Raw genomic sequence first — 19,812 nt, forward strand, 5'->3', positions numbered from 1 at the left:
AACCATTTAAATTTGGTCTTAGTGTGTTCGAGCACTAATACACTGCCCAACAAGAATTCTCCAGCCTTTGTGGCTGTGTGTGATAAAGAGATGAGCTTGGGCGTGTTATTTGGATATACCGTATTTATTGGCGTATAACACGCACCTTAACTTTAAGAGGGAAGTTTCAGGAAAAAATAAAATTTTAAATTAAGAACTGTGATGCAAAATAAGGGTCAGTGCCCATAAATGCAGCCTCACCATTGCCATCAGTGCAGCCTGATCAAAGGGGGGGCAGGGAAGGGGGCGGGATGAGCACTAAACAGATTACATACAGGAGAATCTCCTGTTTACATGGTGGACTCTTTAATACAAAGTCCTGCCTCCTATGATGGACAAAACAGTCGTCTAATGGCAGCCTAGGAGACGGGACTTCCTTATTACAGACACCGCTGAGTAAACAGGAGATTCTCCTGTATGTAATCTGATGGCACTCGGCCCGTCCCCTCCGAGGCAGCACTGATAAATAGAGTATATATATCTTTTGTGGCCCTGGGGGCCACAAAAGATATATATCCAAATTACCAGGGGGGCCACATTAAACCAGAACGCGGGCCGCAATTGGACATGCCTGGTGTAGAGAAAGAGAGGAAAGGATAGGATGCAATCCCTGGTGTAACACCCCCTCCTTTGCAGAAAAGATGCTGGAATTTTTTGAATTACAGAGATAACTTTCTGAAAATTTAGTTAGACTTTTCTCTTCAATGGTAAAGAAATTCACAAATGTATTAACTGTTTAGTGTTTTATGTAGGGAGGTGTACTAAGGGGGGATTTTTTTGCCGATACCGGAGTTCTGCTTTAAAGGAGTTCTCTAAGCTAAAACGTTTAACCCCCGCTGTGCCCGGGCTGTAAAACTATACAAAATAAACTTTCACTTACCTGTCTACAATCCCCCGTTGTTCCGATATCGCCGTCCCGTTCTCCGGTCCCGGTCTGTTCCACTTCCTGCGGGTCGGTGACTCACAGTGCGCTCAGCCCATCAGCGGCCGCGACGGGACATTGCTGCGGCCGCTGATAGGCTGAGCGCACTGTGGCCCCATACACACCATAGAATCTATCCGCAGATAAATCCCATCAAATGGGTTTCTGCGGATAGATCCTATGGTGTGTACACTCCGTCGGATATTTATCCGCAGATAAATCTCCCCTGGGATGGATTTCCAGCAGATGGATATTTGCTGACATGCTCAACAAATCCATCTGCTGGAATCCATTCCAACGGATGGATCCGCTCGTCTGTACAGACTTACCGGATCCATCCGTCCATAGGGATTCCCTGCACGCGTCGTAATGATTTGACGCATGCGTGGAATTCCTTATATGACAGCGTCGCGCCCGTCGCCGCGTCATAATAGCGGCGACGGCACGACACGTCATCGGCAGAGGATTTCAGCGCGGATTTCAATGCGATGGTGTGTACACGCCATCGCATAGAAATCTTCTGAAATCCTCGAGAGGATTTATCCGCGGATACGGTCCGCTGGACCGTATCTGCGGATAAATCCTCTCGTGTGTATGGGGCCTGTGAGTCACCGACCCGCAGGAAGTGCAACAGACCGGGACCGGAGAACGGGACGGCGATATCGGAACAACGGGGGATCGTAGGCAGGTAAGTGAAAGTTTATTTTGTATAGTTTTACAGCCCGGGCACAGCGGGGTTAAACGTTTTAGCTTAGAGAACTCCTTTAAGCCTGCAGATGTCACAGCAGCTGGAAGATGGCAAGGCTGCATCTGTACAATACTGTAATTGCCATATGCAAATACAGTATTAAAAAACAGTGTACCACATACAAGTATTATGTGGCCTTTGAAATATATAAAATGTATTTAGCTATGCAAATAATCAGAGAATTCTTGTAAGTTACCCCGTGTATACTGATGCTTTAAACATTTGCCTGGGAATCTTATGCCGCATACACACGATCATTTTTCGGGTTGTAAAAAACAAAGTTTTTCAGGCTCTAGAAAAAACGATGTTTTTTTCAACTTAATCATTAAAACGGCCTTGCCTACACACGATCGAAAAAAAATGCTCTAGCAAAGCGCGGTGACGTACAACACGTACGACGGCACTATAAAAGGGGAAGTTCCATTCGGATAGCGCCACCCTTTGGGCTGCTTTAGCTGATTTTGTGTTAGTAAAAGACGATTCGCGCTTTTCTGTCTGTTACAGCGTGATGAATGTGCTTAGTCCATTACAAACGGTAGTTTTACCAGAACGAGCGCTCCCGTCTCATAACTTGCTTCTGAGCATGCGCGGATTTTTCCATGTTGTTAAAGCCCACACACGACCATTATTTACAACCCGAAAAATGACAAAGTTAAAAACGTAGTGAAAAAATAGAGCATGCTCGAACATCTAAACTTTCTAAACAGTATATAAATGTGAAGACAGCAGATATACATGTAAAACCTATGGAGGGAGATTTGGTTCATCTCTGTGTATCATCTGAGGTTGTTCACTGGGTGTATGTAGGGTTTACATCCACTTTAATTTTAATTAAATAACACAAGAAACAGAGACGGTTCTTTTTTTCAGCCATTTGTTTTACATGAAAATCACTTGTTATATTATGTATGTGAACATTTCCACCACTTTGACTAGAATTTACCATTTGTATTCATATTACTCAGAAGGGACTTATCTGTTTTATCTGTTCAAACTCACCAGATGATTTTTGAAAGGTGATCAGCGCTGATCCTCCATTAACAGGATATTTTATTTGATGCTTGGCACTCAAACTGCTCATGTTGTTGCTTACATTACCCTTGAAAACCATTTTCTTTACCATTCCACTTGAGCAAATCTGCAGAAATTTTTAATAATATTATAAATCCATTTTATATTAGCCACATGTTTTAAATATGTTTTCAATCTTACAAAATCATTACAATTTTTGTTTTGCTTGCACATGATTGAATGATGAAAGTTAGCACAGTCAAACTGTGTATATATAATTTTTTTTTTGTTTTTTTGCTAGCTGCAACAACAGTTTCCATTCATCAATTTATGCAGAGCAGGGTAGGCTGTCATGTTGTCATCTCAGTTCTGCAGTGAACAAGAATGGATGTCCTTGAGCAATCAGTAGAGCTACATTATCACTTTGACAGCTCTCACACAGATCACTGATATAGAGTAGGTGGCTGTCACAAAGACAGAGAAGATCTACTGATTCCACAAGGAAAAATGCTCTCTCCCAGTATAATCTACAGGCATAATCTGTCAGAACAGAGATGTATCACACACCTTGACTAGACAGTCTCTCTTTAAATTGCTATATTGTAGACATTTTAAGAATAATTTTGATATTGGAAAACAAACACGGAGACAACAGGTGGTTTGCACAAAAGTGTAAAATGTATTTCTGTTGTGCAAGAAAGATTTGTTTCAGTCATGCTAATAGTTATATAACACATTCTGCAAACAAAGGGAACCCAAAGCTGTTCCTGTGCAAGGAGTCTGCTAAAGTTAAATTGATCAACCTTGGACCCATATGCTTCTTACTCTGGTAGAAAGCAAATTTGCTACTATGTGGCAGGGTTAATAAGAGATTATTAAAAAATAGGAGAAATAAACTGCACTATAGATAGATAGACAGGCCCTCTTAGTAGCAGTGGACACCCATCCCAATAGAGGTGGGAAATTTGTAGCTCAACAATAGAATGTAAACGTTTCTGCAACATAACAAAAACATTTTTTTTTAGTTACTATTAGAGTTGAGCGGACACCTGGATGTTCAGGTTCGACGGGTTCGGCCGAACTTCGGAAAAAAGTCCGGGTTCGGGACCCGAACTTGACCCCGAACCCGAACCCCATTGAAGTCAATGGGGAGCCGAACTTATGAGTACTAAAATGTCTCTAAAAAAGTAATGGAAAGGGCTAGAGGGCTGCAAATTGCAGAAAAATGTTGGTAAGAGCATGGCAAACAAATGTGGATAGGGAAATAACTTAAAATAACATAAAATACCTAAAAATAAAATAATCTTGACCTAGGAGGACGAGGTCCATATGGAGTAGGAGGTTGAGGTGGATGTGGCGGTGTAGGTGGAAGCGGCGGTGGAGGAGGACGAGGTAGCCAACACAGGTTTTTGTTTTTAATTTATTTATTTTTTAAATTAGGGTTCACCCCAAAAGAGTGAGAAAGATCAGAAATACAAGAATGGCTGGGTAAGGCCGGTATACGTGTCTATTCTGCACAAGGTACGGACAAGTTCTGTGGGATCCATGCCTGGTTCATTTTAATGAACGTGAGCTTGTCCACATTGGCTCTGGACAGGCGGCTGCGCTTGTCTGTGATAACGCTCCCTGCCGTGCTAAATACACGATCAGATAATACACTGGCTGCAGGGCAGACCAGCACCTCCAAGGCGTAAAGGGCAAGCTCAGGCCATGTGCCCAATTTGGAGACCCAAAAGTTTAAGGGGGCAGATCCGTCATTCAGTACGTGTAGGCGTGTGCACACATACTGCTCCACCATGTTGGTGCTGCCTCCTGCTAAGACGTTCCATATCAGCTGGTGGTGCTGGTTGTTGTGGCGTGCCATAATAGTAGTGCAGCGCAAAACATGAAATTAAGTAAATAAAAATACACACAAATTATGCAATATAAACTATATAAAGTCCATATATAGTGCTCAAAATATAGATCCAAAACGGAATATATATGATATAAAAAGATAAAAAGTCCATCTAAAGTGCTCAGGTGCAAATGAATTCCAAATACGAATTAATTGGTGCAAAAACTCCAAAGGGTGAAACCAGAAGAACCTCCACCATATGACAGGAATGGCCTCTCACCAGGGCCGGACTTACCATTGGGCTTGACTCTCAAGCCCATGGGCCCCGGACAGCAACCCCCCTTTTTTTATTTATTTTTTATTAAAAAAATGTTTTTTTTATATATTTTTATATATATATATATATATATATATATATATATATATATATATATATATATATATATATATTTATTATTAAAGGGCCCAAAGGTCTCCAGGGCCCCTGGATGGCAACCCCCCTTTTTTTTATTTATTTTTTATTTTAAAAAAAATTATATATTTTTATATATATATATATATATATATATATATATATATAAAATTATATATATATATATATATATATATATATATATATATATATATATATACATATATATTTTTTTTATTATTACTAAAGGGCCCAGAGGTCTCCAGGGCCCCCGGATGGCAACCCCCTTTTTTTTTATATATATATTTTTTTTTTACAGAGGTCCCCAGGGCCCCATGTGGCAACCCCCCCTTTTTTATTTATTTTTATAAATGTTTATTTTTTTATTTTTGTTTATATTTTTTTATTTTTTATTAAAAGGCCCAGAGGCCCCAGGGCCCCAGATGACAACCTCTCTTTTTTTATGTATTTTTTATAAATGTTTATTTATTTATTTTATTTTTTTATTAAAGGGCCCAGAGGTTTCTTTTTTCTTTTTATTAAAGGGCCCAGAGGTACCCCCTTTTTTTTATATATACAGTACAGACCAAAAGTTTGGACACACCTTCTCATTCAAAGAGTTTTCTTTATTTTCATGACTATGAAAATTGTAGATTCACACTGAAGGCATCAAAACTATGACGTAACACATGTGGAATTATACATACCAAAAAAGTGTGAAACAACTGAAAATATATTTCATATTCTAGGTTCTTCAAAGTAGCCACCTTTTGCTTTGATTACTGCTTGGCACACTCTTGGCAATTTTCTTGATGAGCTTTAAGAGGTAGTCACCTGGCGCAGCACCCCATCACTCTCCTTCTTGGTCAAATAGCCCTTACACAGCCTGGAGGTGTGTTTGGGGTCATTGTCCTGATGGATGGAATAGCATGCCGCTGCAAGATGCTGTGGTAGCCATGCTGGTTCAGTATGCCTTCAATTTTGATTAAATCCCCAACAGTGTCACCAGCAAAGCACCCCCACACCATCACACCTCCACCTCCATGCTTCACGGTGGGAACCAGGCATGTAGAGTCCATCCGTTCACCTTTTCTGCGTCGCCACAGAATGGCACGTACAGGCAAATGGGCGTACATGTACGTCCTTGCCTTCTAGCGGGTGGGGGGTCCGATCGGGACCCCCCCCCCCCCCTCCGCTACATGCGGCGGTCGGATTCCCGCGGGGAGCGATCCGGGACGACGGCGCGGCTATTCGTTTATAGCCGCTCCGTCGGGATCGCTCCCCGGAGCTGAAGAACGGGGAGAGCCGTATGTAAACACGGCTTCCCCGTGCTTCACTATGGCGCTGCATCGATCAAGTGATCCCTTATATATGGAGACTCGATCGATGACGTCAGTCCTACAGCCACACCCCCCTACAGTTGTAAACACACACTAAGTGAACACTAACTCCTACAGCGCCCCCTGTGGTTAACTCCCAAACTGCAACTGTAATTTTCACAATAAACAATGCAATTTGAATGCATTTTTTGCTGTGAAAATGACAATGGTCCCAAAAATGTGTAAAAATTGTCCGAAGTGTCCGCCATAATGTCGCAGTCACGAAAAAAAAACGCTGATCGCCGCCATTAGTAGTAAAAAAAAAATTTTTTATAAAAATGCAATAAAACTATCCCCTATTTTGTAAACGCTATAAATTTTGCGCAAACCAATCGATAAACGCCTATTGCGATTTTTTTTTACCAAAAATAGGTAGAAGAATACGTATAGGCCTAAACTGAGGAGAAAATTTTTTTTTATATATGTTTTTGGAGGATATTTATTATAGCAAAAAGTAAAAAATATTGATTTTTTTTCAAAATTGTCGCTCTATTTTTGTTTATAGCGCAAAAAATAAAAACCGCAGAGGTGATCAAATACCACCAAAAGAAAGCTCTATTTGTGGGGGAAAAAGGACGCCAATTTTCTTTGGGAGCCACGTCGCACGACCGCGCAATTGTCTGTTAAAGCGACGCAGTGCCGAATCGCAAAACCTGGCCTGGGCATTTAGCTGCCTAAAGGTCCGGGGCTTAAGTGGTTAAATGTGAGTGTATTTTTTTGTATTTTTATTAAATGATTGGATTTTGGCTTCAGAGAGCACTAGATTCCCTCTTTTTTGTCTTATATGCCCTGACTGCTATGGCTTGTTCCTGAGTTGGATTTCATCGTGCTGCTTCTGCTGTTTGTGGCTGCTGTCCTCTGAGAACAGGGAGGTTCTCTGATTAAGCGTTGTGACCTATTGTAGGTCGAAGCATTAAGGTGAGAGGCCATTCCTGTCATATGGTGGAGGTTCTTCTGGATTCACCCGTTGGAGTTTTTGCACCGATTAATTTGTATTTGGAATTCATTTGCACCTGAGCACTTTAGATGGACTTTTTATCTCATATATATTCCGTTTTGGATCTATATTTTGAGCACTATATATGGACTTTATATAGTTTATATTGCATAATTTGTGTGTATTTTTATTTACTTAATTTCATGTTTTGCGCTGCACTACTATTATTGTATATCCATGTGAGGTGTTTTATTTGAATTTACCTTAGTGCTGGCTTGCATATTTTAGTTTTATATTTTTCCAGCGCTGAATTATTTTTTATTACTGTTGTGGCGTGCTGACAAAGCTTTTCCACATTTCGGCCATGCTAACCCTGCCTTCTGAGGTGCTGGCGGTGCCCCGGCTGCGTTGGCGACCTCTTCCTCCTCCTCTGCCTTCGCCTTGTGCTTCCACTGTGCCCCTGCTGTCAGGTGGGAATTCCACCAGCAGCGCGTCTACCAGCGTGCGCTTGTACTCGCGCATCTTGCGATCACGCTCCAGTGAGGGAATTAAGGACGGTACATTGTCCTTGTAAAGGGGATCCAGCAGAGTGGCCACCCAGTAATCAGCACCTGTTAAAATGTGGGCAACACGGCGGTCGTTGCGGAGACACTGCAGCATGTAATCGCTCATGTGTGCCAGGCTGCCCAGAGGCAACGAAAAGCTGTCCTCTGTGGGAGGTGTATCGTCTGTGTCCTCTGTATCCCCCCAGCCACGCACTAGTGATGGCCATGAGCTGGTCTGGGTGCCACCCTGCTGTGAACATGGTTCCTCCTCCTCATCCTCCACCTCATCATCCTCCAGAACTGTGCCCTTGCTGGACAATTGTGGATCTGCCGTTTGTTGGTGCAGGAACCCACCCTCGGAGCCAGTTGTGAATGACTGCCCTGAAAGCCTTGGAAATTATCCCAGATTCCTCCTTTTCCTCCTCCTCCTGTGCCACATCGTCTTCCATCATCGCCGGAAGTGTTTTTTCAAGGAGGCATAGAACTGGGATAGTAACGATGAGAACGGCGTCATCGGCACTGGCCATGTTGGTGGAGTACTCGAAACAGCACAACAAGGCACACAGGTCTCGCATGGAGGCCCAGTTATTGGTGGTGAAGTGGTTCTCTTCCGCAGAGCGACTCACGCGTGCGTGCTGCAGCTGAAACTCCACTATCGCCTGCTGCTCGCACAGTCTGGCCAGCATGTGCAAGGTGGAGTTCCACCTTGTGGGCATGTCACATATGAGGCGGTGAGCGGGAAGGCCGAAGTTAAGCTGCAGCGTTGACAGGCGAGCAGCAGCAGGGTGAGAACGCCGAAAGTGCGCACAGACAGCCCGCACTTTTTGCAGCAGCTGTGGCATATCGGGGTAAGTTTTAAGGAACCTCTGCACCACCAAATTCAGCACATGCGCCAGGCAAGGGATGTGTGTCAAACCGGCTAGGCCCAGAGCTGCTACGAGATTTTGCCCATTACCGCACACCACCAGGCCCGGCTTGAGGCTTACTGCCGCCAACCACTCATTCGTCTGTTGTTCCATGTCCCTCCACAACTCCTGCGCGGTGTGGGGGTTTTCCCCCAAACAGGAACGTTTTAAAACTGCCTGCTGTCATTTACCTATGGCTGTGCTGAAGTTGGTGGTGCATGTGTTACGCTGACCGGATGAGGAGGCGTAGAGGATGAGGAAGCGGAGTAGGAGGAGTTAGCAACAGGAGGCCAACTGAAGCGCCCTGCAATCCTCGGTGGTGGAAGGACATGCGCCAAACTGTTATCCGCCTCAGGCCCAGCCGCCACTGCATTTACCCAGTGTGCTGTTAGGGAGATATAACGTCCCTGACCGTGCTTACTGGTCCACGTATCCGTAGTTAGGTGGACCTTGCCACAGATGGCGTTGCGCAGTGCACACCTGATTTTGTCCCCCACTTGGTTGTGCAGGGAAGGGATGGCTCGCCTGGAAAAGTAGTGGCGGCTGGGCACGACGTACTGTGGGACAGCCAATGCCATCAGGCTTTTAAAACTCTGCGTCTCCACCAGATGGAATGACAGCATTTTAAAGGCCAGGAATTTTGGAATGCTGGCATTCAGGGCCAGGGATCGTGGGTGGGTAGGGGGGTACTTCCTCTTCCGCTCCAGTGTTTGGGAGATAGAGAGCTGAACGCTTCCATGGGACATTGTGGAGATGTTTGGTGACTCAGGTGGTAGTGTTGCTTGCAGATCCTCTGTTTGCGGGGTGGCAGGTGCCACTGTCACTACAGAGGTGGATGAAGAGGCCGAGACTGAAGCAGAAAAGGAAGCAGGAGGAGCCAGAGACCTTTCTTGGTTTTTGAGGTATCTACTCCACTGCAGCTCGTACTTTGCACTTAGATGCCTGGTCATGCAGGTTGTGCTCAGGTTGAGAACATTTATGCCTCGCTCCAGGCTCTGGTTGCACAGCGTGCAAACCACTCGTGTCTTGTCATCAGCACATTGTGTGAAGAACTGCCATGCTAGGGAACTCCTTGGACCTGGCTTTGGTGTGCTCGGTCCCTTGCTGCATTGGACAGTAGCAGGCGTACTGTCTAGGGGACGGACGCTCCGCTTTTGCATCCTGCTCCCTCTTCTGCTGTGCTGGTGGCTCTGTGCGACCACCGCCTCTTCCTCCGAACTACACAGGTCACCTGCATGACGTTGATTCCATGTGGGGTCGAGGACCTCATCGTCCTCCACATCATCTTCCACCCAGTCTTCACCACTACCCTCCTTGTCGGTCTGCACAATTGCGAAAGCAGCAGCAGTTGGCAACTGTGTTTGTGTTTCTTCATCATCCGAGACGTGCTGTGATGGTCCCCCCATGTACTCATCTTGAAACATAAGTGGTTGGGCATCGGTGCACTCAATCTCTTCCACTTCTGGGGCAGGGCTAGGTGGATGGCCCTGGGAAACCATGCTAACAAAGTCATCAAAAAGCAGAAGAGACTGCTGCATGATTTGGGGCTCAGACTGCTTGGCTGATTTGCAAGGGGGTGAGGTGAAAGACTGATGGACATCAGCTGCAGGTGCCAACTTTGATCTTTCAGCACAAGACTGGTTGGGAGACAATGTGAAGGAACTGGAGGCACTGTCAGCAACCCAATCTACTATCGCCTGTTCTGCTCCTGGCCTCAACATTCGTAGAGCCGGATTAGGCCTGACCAAATACCGCTGCAGGCTCTGTCGCCTACTCGCACCTGAGGAAGGTGATTCACTTGTGCGTGTAGCTGGCACAGATCGACCACGTCCTCTCCCTGCAACAGGAGCTCCACCAGCAGCACCACGACCGCGGCCACGTCCCTTATTTGACGTTCTCCTCATATTTCTCAAATGTAGGATCTTGCCCTAAATGGATGTTTTTTGAATAGCACAATAGAAGAACAGTATCTAAAGGGTGTATCTCACACGTACAGATATGCAGGAAACGCACCAAAAAAAATGTATTTGCCCTAAATAAAAAAAAATTGGAATAGCACAATAGAAGAACAGTATCTAAAGTGTGTATCTCACACATACAGATATGCAGGAAACGCACCAAAAAAAATGATTTCCCCTAAATGGGTGTTTTTTGAATAGCACAATAGAAGAACACTAGCTAAAGTGTTTATCTCACACTTACAGATATGGAGGAAACACTGCAAACACTGGAGGAAACACTGCAATTTTTTTTTGCCCTAAATGGGTGTTTTTTGAATAGCAAAATAGAAGAACAGTAGCCAAAGTGTTTATCTCACATGTACAGATATGGAGGAAACACTGCAAACACTGGAGGAAACACTGCAATTTTTTTCCCCTAAATGGATGTTTTTTGAATAGCACAATAGAAGAAAAGTATCTAAAGGGTGTATCTCACAGTAACATATGCAGTGCTGGTGTAATTTGATTTCTGAAGCAGGACTGACTCCTATCTATTTGCTCTCCCTAAAAGCAAAACCAGGCAGGAACCTTTCCCTAAGTTATCTAAAGCAGAGTGACTTGCTGTGCTATGTAGATCGCTAAGTAATTTGATTTCTGAAGCAGGACAGTCTGACTCCTATCTAATTCTCTCCCTCAGAGCAGCAGCAGCGCCAGCCTTTCCCTACCCTATCTAAAGCAGAGTGACGTGCTTTGCTATGTGCCTCTAGCTTATATAGAGGCTGGGTCACATGCTGCACTGGCCAATCACAGCCATGCCATTAGTAGGCATGGCTGTGATGGCTTCTAGGTCACACGAGTTAAACAAATGTTGATTGGCTGCCCTGCAGCGCGCCATTACATTGCCGAACACCGAACCCGAACTTACAGCAAATTGTTCGGGTTCGGGTCCGGGTACCAAAAATCCAAAAGTCCGGTACGAACCCGAACTTTACAGTTCGGGTTCGCTCAACCCTAGTTACTAACCCCCATTAGTACAACCCCTACACAAAACACTAAACAGTTATTATATTTGTGAAATTCCTTACCATTGGAGAAAAAAGTGTAATTGGATTTTCAGGAAGTCAGCTCTGTATTTCAAAAAATGCATCATGTATTTTGCCAATGAGGTGCTGTTAGAACAGTAATTGCATCATATCCTCCCATCCTCCCAAAGTGCGGTCCCATCTGTGCCCATAAGTGCAGTCCAATCTGTGCCCATAAGTGCGGTCCCATCTGTGCCCATAAGTGCGGTCCCATCTGTGCCCATAAGTGCGGTCCCATCTATGCCCATAGGTGCGGTCTCATCTGTGCCCACAGGTGCGGTCTCATCTGTGCCCACAGGTGTGGTCTCATCTGTGCCCTCGTTGCAATAATTTTTGTCACACTGCATTTGCTCAGCGGTCTTACAAGCACCCTCTTTTTGAAAAAAAAGCACTTTTTTGAATAAAAAAAAATAAGACAACAGTAAAGTTAGCACAATTTTTAATGTTACACCGAGTAAATTGATACCCAACATGTCACGCTTCAAAGTTGCGCCTGCTCGTAGAATGGCGACAAACATTTACCCTTAAAAATCTCCATGGGCAACGTTTAAAAAATTCTACAGGTTGCATGTTTTGAGTAACAGAGGAGGTCTAAGGCTAGAATTATTGCTCTCGCTCTAACGATGGCGGCAATACCTCACAAGTGTGGTTTGAACACCGTTTTCATATGCGGACGCTGCTCACATATGCTCACATATGCATTCACTTCTGCGCGCAAGCTCGTTGGAACGGGGTGCTTTAAAAGTGGGTCACTTTTATTCCTATTACGAGGAATGTAAACATCCCTTGTAATAAAAAAAAGATGACAGGTCCTCTTAAATATGAGATCTGGGGTCAAAAAGACGTCAGATCTCATATTTACACTAAAATGCAATAGACCCTCCGCTGCTGCCGACGGCTCCGGTAAGCGGCGGAGGACACTGGAGAGCGGTGGAAGGGGAGGCATGCCCCGCCACTGATAAAAGTGATTTCACGCCGAATCTGCCGCAGAGACCACTTTTATCTGAAAGAGGACTGCCCGCTGAAGAAGAGGATACTGGGGTTATGGTAGCTAGCTGCTACCATAACAACGGTACTCCTCTTCAAAGAAGCAACGTATTCCTGCCGTGGGCGATCCGGAAGTGGTTGTTAAAGGGGTTGTAAAGGATAACTTTTTTTTTTTATAATAAGCATCCTTTACCTGCAGACATTCCTCTTTTCACTTCCTCATTGTTCGTTTTTGCTCAGAAGTTGCTCTATTTCTTCTCTGTTCTGTTCACTTCCTGCTTGTCTGATTTTACTGACCACCGTGAAGGGAGGCTTTACTACGGTGGTCAGTAACGTGCTCACCCCCTCCTGGGAGCTACATCTGTGTGGCAGGACGCTCTCTACGTGTAAGGCCTCGTAGATACGGACGGACTGTCCGATGAAAACGGTCCGGCGGACCGTTCATCGGACATGTCCGCTCGGAGATTTCTGTCTGATGGTTGTACACACCATCAAACAGAAATCCGCGCGGACACGATACGCGGTGACGTGGCGAGGCCCTGGAAGGTCAATGCTTCCACGCATGCGTCAAATCACTTCGACGCATGCGAGGGCTTTCGGCCGAGCGGACATGTCCGGTGAGTCTGTACAGACGACCGAACATGTCCGACGGACAGGCTTCCAGCATATTTGTTTCTCGGCATGCTAAGAAACATTTGTCCGCTGGAAACCTGTCCGATCCGCCGGAAAATTGTCCGGTTGGACGTACAGACGACCGAACATGTCTGCTGAAACTGGTCTGCGGACCAGTTTCAGCAGACATGTTCGGTCGTGTGTACGGAGCCTTAGAGACTTCAAGGAGGTGTGAATTACTGGGCATGCCGCAATTCATACTGGGAAATGTAGTTCTTACATGAACGAGCCCCGCAAACCAGGAAGTGAATGAGAGAACAGAAACTAGAACCCCGGAGGTGATATAGATGAAGGAATTTAATAGGTATTTACTCGTTTTTTAACAGAATCATTCCACTATTCTGTCTGTCTACCTTGCAATTTTAGGCAAAAAATGTTTTCCTTTACAACTCCTTTAAGTAATGGATGTTTCTATCAAAGGAATCTAGTGAATGTATCAGATATACGGTAATTGTTCAGATTTCTTACCTTCTTCAAATTATCTGTTTTTCTTTCACAATCAAGAATACTTTCCTTCATGAGTTCAATTTGTTGTTGCAGCTTCTGGTTCTTTTCCTTCATGCTGCTAACATTTTTCTGTCAAAATAATATGTAAACATTTTCAGTGTTAAAGAAGGCCTCTAACTGAGAAAAATTGACTTGCTCTAGTTATATGCACTTGAAATTATTTATTTGTAACTGAAAGTCACAGCAATGGAATTATTCTGGATTACAAATAAATTATCGGCAGTTGTACGGGCTTCCATCCAGGACCTTGGTAAACTGGCAATAAGAGCCACTGGGGCATAAAGTACACTCTGCCCGTAGAGAACTGCAAAGAGTAGAGTTAACACTTTGTTATAACAAGCAAGCAGACGCACTTCAGATTTTCCTGCCACAAAATGCCTTTTGTTTCTAACTGTTTTTTGTATGGAATAGCAAGACCTACAATGTGACCTACAAAGTATAGCGCCACTCCACAACTAATAGCGAACCTGTGAGCCATTTTAATGTTTAGAAGTAAAAGTTTTCCCAAGCAAAAAAAAAAATCACAAAATATTTTTTACCCAGAGCACCTTCATTTTTGTGCCACTCTACAACCTGATTCACCTTTCTATTAGGGTCCTGCCTTCAAAAATGTTTACCTTAAAGCATGTCTAAACCCAAAAACAAAAAAATGTAATATATTGCAGATTACCAATATAGAATAGTATTACAGCATTTACAGTTTTACAGAAGGATGATTAAATTATGGCAGCAAGGACAACTATGAGAAACATTATGTTGATAAATGTAAGGTTAAGCGCCTAGTACATTTGATGACTTCACTCCCTGGACAGGTGGTTTTTCATCCATACATGTGCCTCAAACCCAGGCTGTTCAGAGATTACGAAACATGTAAAATGAATGTGGTTCTAGAAGCTGAAGGTTTTTTTACCTTAATGCATTCTCTTCCCCCACCCCCAGCCCACCTTATACTTATACCTTACACCTTATACCCAAGCCCCATCTCAGTTCAGCAATGTGTGCAAGAGCAGAAGCTCTCTCCCTCCTCATAGGCTCAGACAGCAGCGGGAGTCTTTGGCATTCACAGTCAGTGAGGAGAAAGCGGAGGGGGTGAGTCAAAGCCACACTCTGTGTATCCATAGACCACATGAGTGCCCCAATAGCAAGTAGCTTGCTATGGTAGGCACTTGGCGTGGGGGAGGAGCCAGGAGTGGTGGTGGGGACGCAAGAAGAGGAGGATTGGAGTTGCTCTGTACAAAACCATTTCATACAGTAGGTAAGTATAACCAGGACCAGGACAAGGGGTGGGTAGGAAGGGTGTCTGCCCTGGGCACGTTGGGGATTTGGGGGGTTGTGATAAAAGGGGTGATTTGGGGGGTTGTGATAGAAGGGGGGATTTGGGGTGGTATTTGTACTAGGAGGGTGGATTTCTGTTAGAAAGGGGGATTTGGGAGGGGGGTTGCTAGTAAGGATGATTGGGGGGAATTTGTGCTAGGAGCAGAAATGGGGGGGGGGGTTAGTGCTAGGAAAAGGGATTTGGGGGTAATTTGTGCTGGACGTTGGGGATTTGGAGGGGGGACTTCTACTAAGAGTGTAGATTTCTGTTAAGAAGGGGGATTTGGGGGGAACTGTGCTAGTAGGGATGATCTGGGGGGATTTGTTCTAGGAGGGGAAATGGGGGGGTGGTTAGTGCTAGGAGAAATGATTTGGGGGGACCTTGTAATAGGAGGGCGTTATTTTTATAAGGAGGGGAAATTTGGGGGGGGGGGGACTTGTGCTAGAGGAAGGGATTTGGGGGGTGGGGGAATTTGTGCTGAGGGGAAGTTTGAGGTATTAAGGATTTGTGCTAGGAGAGAGGATGTGGGGAGGGAGATGGGATTTATATTGGAAAAGAGGAGAAATGTTAGTTTGGGGAGAATACATCGTACAGGAGCACAATTTTACATACAGCTTTAAGACATGTCGCTCTTCAAACCTCATTAAAAGACCTGCTCACTGATGAATGTTTAAAATATGTCCCCTATGGCAGTATCTGGCCACCCATGTCTATTTTAAACAAAAGGTTGCAAATTGACGTAGAAAACAGGCCAGAAAAAAATGACAAGACTTGACTCCGATAGACTTCACTGGAATTTGGGAGATATATTCTGGGTTTGTGAACGTCTAGCGAATGGAACTTTGCTAGGTTCCCTCTTCCCTAGTTATGATATGACTTGACCAAACATATCAAAGATACTATGCTGAACCTACCAACCTTATGTTCTTGCTCTTTTCTGTCCAATTCCTCTTCATTTTCACTAATCTTTTTTTTCTGTTTATTCACGCTGTCTTGAATCTGGCCAGCCAACTGCTCAGAAGACAGCTTATCTTTATCCAGGTCATCCATCTCACGCAACAGTGAAGAATGCTTTTCCTATGAAAAGACAAAAGTGCATTAGACAGATTGATTGGTCATGTGGCATTAGGTTTATAAAAATATCTTTAGAAGATTAGACATATACCTAAAAAAAAAAAAACACACCACAAGATTAATATATACATATATAACGTTGGCTGTGCATGCTCTAAAATTGTCTGACAACAAATGTGTTACGTCGGATTATGCGATCGTGTGTACACAAATCCGTCAAACTAAAATCTAAAGTACAAACACGCATGCTCCAAACCAATGCTAAACATCAGACAACAATAGCAGAAGTTGCCCAAAGGGTGGCGGTAAAGAGCTAAAAAAACATGTAGTTTGGTGTATGTTGGCGTCTGTATGCAGAACAAGTTCACGGACAACACCCTTCGGACAAAAATTCACGGATTTGTCAGATGGAAGTCCAATCATGTGTACGAGGCTTTACAAACACCCACTTGGGTCAAGTATATTCATGCTGTCAGAAGATATCATCTGTAGCAGCCAAAGGAGCACTCTACTGTGGTTCCATGAAGGGAGTACCTAAATCTGGAAAGCTGATTCTGCTGTACTTCCCAATTGGTTTTATTCAAAAGTCAACAGCTGCACAGATTGGATTTCCAGCTTTAAATACCCTTAAGCCACCCACAAAAGACACAGTGCTCTTTTGATATCCCATCTAAAACAGCTGATATCTTGTGACACTGTGGCATGCTTAACCAAAGAAGTCATTTGTAAGTAGAGTGAAACCTTGGATTACAAGCATAATCCGTTCCAGGAGAATTCTCATAGTCCAAAGCACTCGCATATCAAAGGGAACGAAGGACTGATGAGGCGGGTGAGGCAGTGGGGGAAGGGAGGACGGAAGTTATAGGTGCAGTAGGGAACGAAGGACTGACGAGGTGGGTGAGGCAGTGGGGGAGAGGGGGACGGAAGTTATAGGTGCAGTAGGGAACGAAGGACTGACGAGGTGGGTGAGGCAGTGGGGGAATGGAGGACGGAAGTTATAGGTGCAGTAGGGAACGAAGGAATGACGAGGTGGGTGAGGCAGTGGGGGAAGGGAGGACGGAAGTTATAGGTGCAGTAGGGAACGAAGGACTGACGAGGTGGGTGAGGCAGTGGGGGAAGGGAGGACGGAAGTTATAGGTGCAGTAGGGAACGAAGGACTGGCCAGGTGGGTGAGGCAGTGGGGGAAGGGAGGATGGAAGTTATAGGTGCAGTAGGGAACGAAGGACTGATGAGGTGGGTGAGGCAGTGGGGGAAGGGAGGATGGAAGTTATAGGTGCAGTAGGGAACGAAGGACTGATGAGGTGGGTGAGGCAGTGGGGGAAGGGAGGACGGAAGTTATAGGTGCAGTAGGGAACGAAGGACTGACGAGGTGGGTGAGGCAGTGGGGGAAGGGAGGACGGAAGTTATAGGTGCAGTAGGGAACGAAGGACTGACGAGGTGGGTGAGGCAGTGGGGGAAGGGAGGACGGAAGTTATAGGTGCAGTAGGGAACGAAGGACTGGCCAGGTGGGTGAGGCAGTGAGGGAAGGGAGGATGGAAGTTATAGGTGCAGTAGGGAACGAAGGACTGGCCAGGTGGGTGAGGCAGTGGGGGAAGGGAGGATGGAAGTTATAGGTGCAGTAGGGAACGAAGGACTGATGAGGTGGGTGAGGCAGTGGGGGAAGGGAGGACGGAAGTTATAGGTGAAGTAGGGAACGAAGGACTGACCAGGTGGGTGAGGCAGTGGGGGAAGGGAGGATGGAAGTTATAGGTGCAGTAGGGAACGAAGGACTGATGACGTGGGTGAGGCATACCTCCCAACATCCTGAGATTGGAATGAGGGACACCTATTAGCAAAAGTATGTAGGCATAGGACACACCCCTCCACCCTTAAAGGAGAATAGTACAAAAAAAATTGGTTAACCACTTGCTGACCACCACATGCTGATGTACATCAGCAGAATGGCACGGGTGCGCAAATGGGAGTACCCGTACGTCCCTCCGTCATCGCAGGCTAGGTGCAGTAGGGAACGAAGGACTGACGAGGTGGGTGAGGCAGTGGGGGAAGGGAGGACGGAAGTTATAGGTGCAGTAGGGAAAGGAGGACTGACGAGGTGGGTGAGGCAGTGGGGGAAGGGAGGATGGAAGTTATAGGTGCAGTAGGGAACGAAGGACTGATGAGGTGGGTGAGGCAGTGGGGGAAGGGAGGACGGAAGTTATAGGTGCAGTAGGGAACGAAGGACTGACGAGGTGGGTGAGGCAGTGGGGGAAGGGAGGATGGAAGTTATAGGTGCAGTAGGGAACGAAGGACTGATGAGGTGGGTGAGGCAGTGGGGGAAGGGAGGATGGAAGTTATAGGTGCAGTAGGGAACGAAGGACTGATGAGGTGGGTGAGGCAGTGGGGGAAGGGAGGACGGAAGTTATAGGTGCAGTAGGGAACGAAGGACTGACCAGGTGGGTGAGGCAGTGGGGGAAGGGAGGATGGAAGTTATAGGTGCAGTAGGGAACGAAGGACTGATGACGTGGGTGAGGCATACCTCCCAACATCCTGAGATTGGAATGAGGGACACCTATTAGCAAAAGTATGTAGGCATAGGACACACCCCTCCACCCTTAAAGGAGAATAGTACAAAAAAAATTGGTTAACCACTTGCTGACCACCACATGCTGATGTACATCAGCAGAATGGCACGGGTGCGCAAATGGGAGTACCTGTACGTCCCTCCTTCATCGCAGGCTAGGTGCAGTAGGGAACGAATGACTGACGAGGTGGGTGAGGCAGTGGGGGAAGGGAGGATGGAAGTTATAGGTGCAGTAGGGAACGAAGGACTAACGAGGTGGGTGAGGGAGTGGGGGAAGGGAGGACGGAAGTTATAGGTGCAGTAGGGAACGAAGGACTGACGAGGTGGGTGAGGCAGTGGGGGAAGGGAGGACGGAAGTTATAGGTGCAGTAGGGAACAAAGGACTGACGAGGTGGGTGAGGCAGTGAGGGAAGGGAGGATGGAAGTTATAGGTGCAGTAGGGAAAGGAGGACTGACGAGGTGAGTGAGGCAGTGGGGGAAGGGAGGATGGAAGTTATAGGTGTAGCAGGGAACGAAGGACTGACGAGGTGGGTGAGGCAGTGGGGGAAGAGAGGATGGAAGTTATAGGTGCAGTAGGGAAAGGAGGACTGACGAGGTGGGTGAGGCAGTGGGGGAAGGGAGGATGGAAGTTATAGGTGCAGTAGGGAACGAAGGACTGACGAGGTGGGTGAGGCAGTGGGGGAAGGGAGGATGGAAGTTATAGGTGTAGCAGAGAACGAAGGACTGATGAGGTGGGTGAGGCAGTGGGGGAAGGGAGGATGGAAGTTATAGGTGCAGTAGGGAACGAAGGACTGATGAGGTGGGTGAGGCATACCTCCCAACATCCTGAGATTGGAATGAGGGACACCTATTAGCAAAAGTATGTAGGCATAGGACACACCCCTCCACCCTTAAAGGAGAATAGTACAAAAAAAATGGGTTAACCACTTGCTGACCACCA

The 19,812-nt window shown here is 45.7% G+C and overlaps 1 protein-coding gene across 4 annotated transcripts in view; it reads right to left on the reverse strand.

Moving 5' to 3' along the window:
* The window catches only part of IFI35 (interferon induced protein 35), a 205,623-nt gene that overhangs the window by 76,097 nt on the left and 109,714 nt on the right, over positions 1 to 19,812 (reverse strand). For all 4 annotated transcript variants that reach the window (XM_040331390.1, XM_040331393.1, XM_040331394.1 and 1 more), the window contains exons 3-5: positions 16,157 to 16,315; positions 13,885 to 13,992; positions 2,709 to 2,847 (exon numbers count right to left, since the gene is read on the reverse strand). In XM_040331390.1, coding sequence (XP_040187324.1) covers positions 2,709 to 2,847; positions 13,885 to 13,992; positions 16,157 to 16,315 — 406 coding nt within the window. The remainder of the gene's footprint in view (positions 1 to 2,708; positions 2,848 to 13,884; positions 13,993 to 16,156; positions 16,316 to 19,812) is intronic.

This window comes from Rana temporaria, chromosome 12, assembly GCF_905171775.1.
Source record: "Rana temporaria chromosome 12, aRanTem1.1, whole genome shotgun sequence".
NCBI classification, from domain to species: domain Eukaryota; kingdom Metazoa; phylum Chordata; class Amphibia; order Anura; family Ranidae; genus Rana; species Rana temporaria.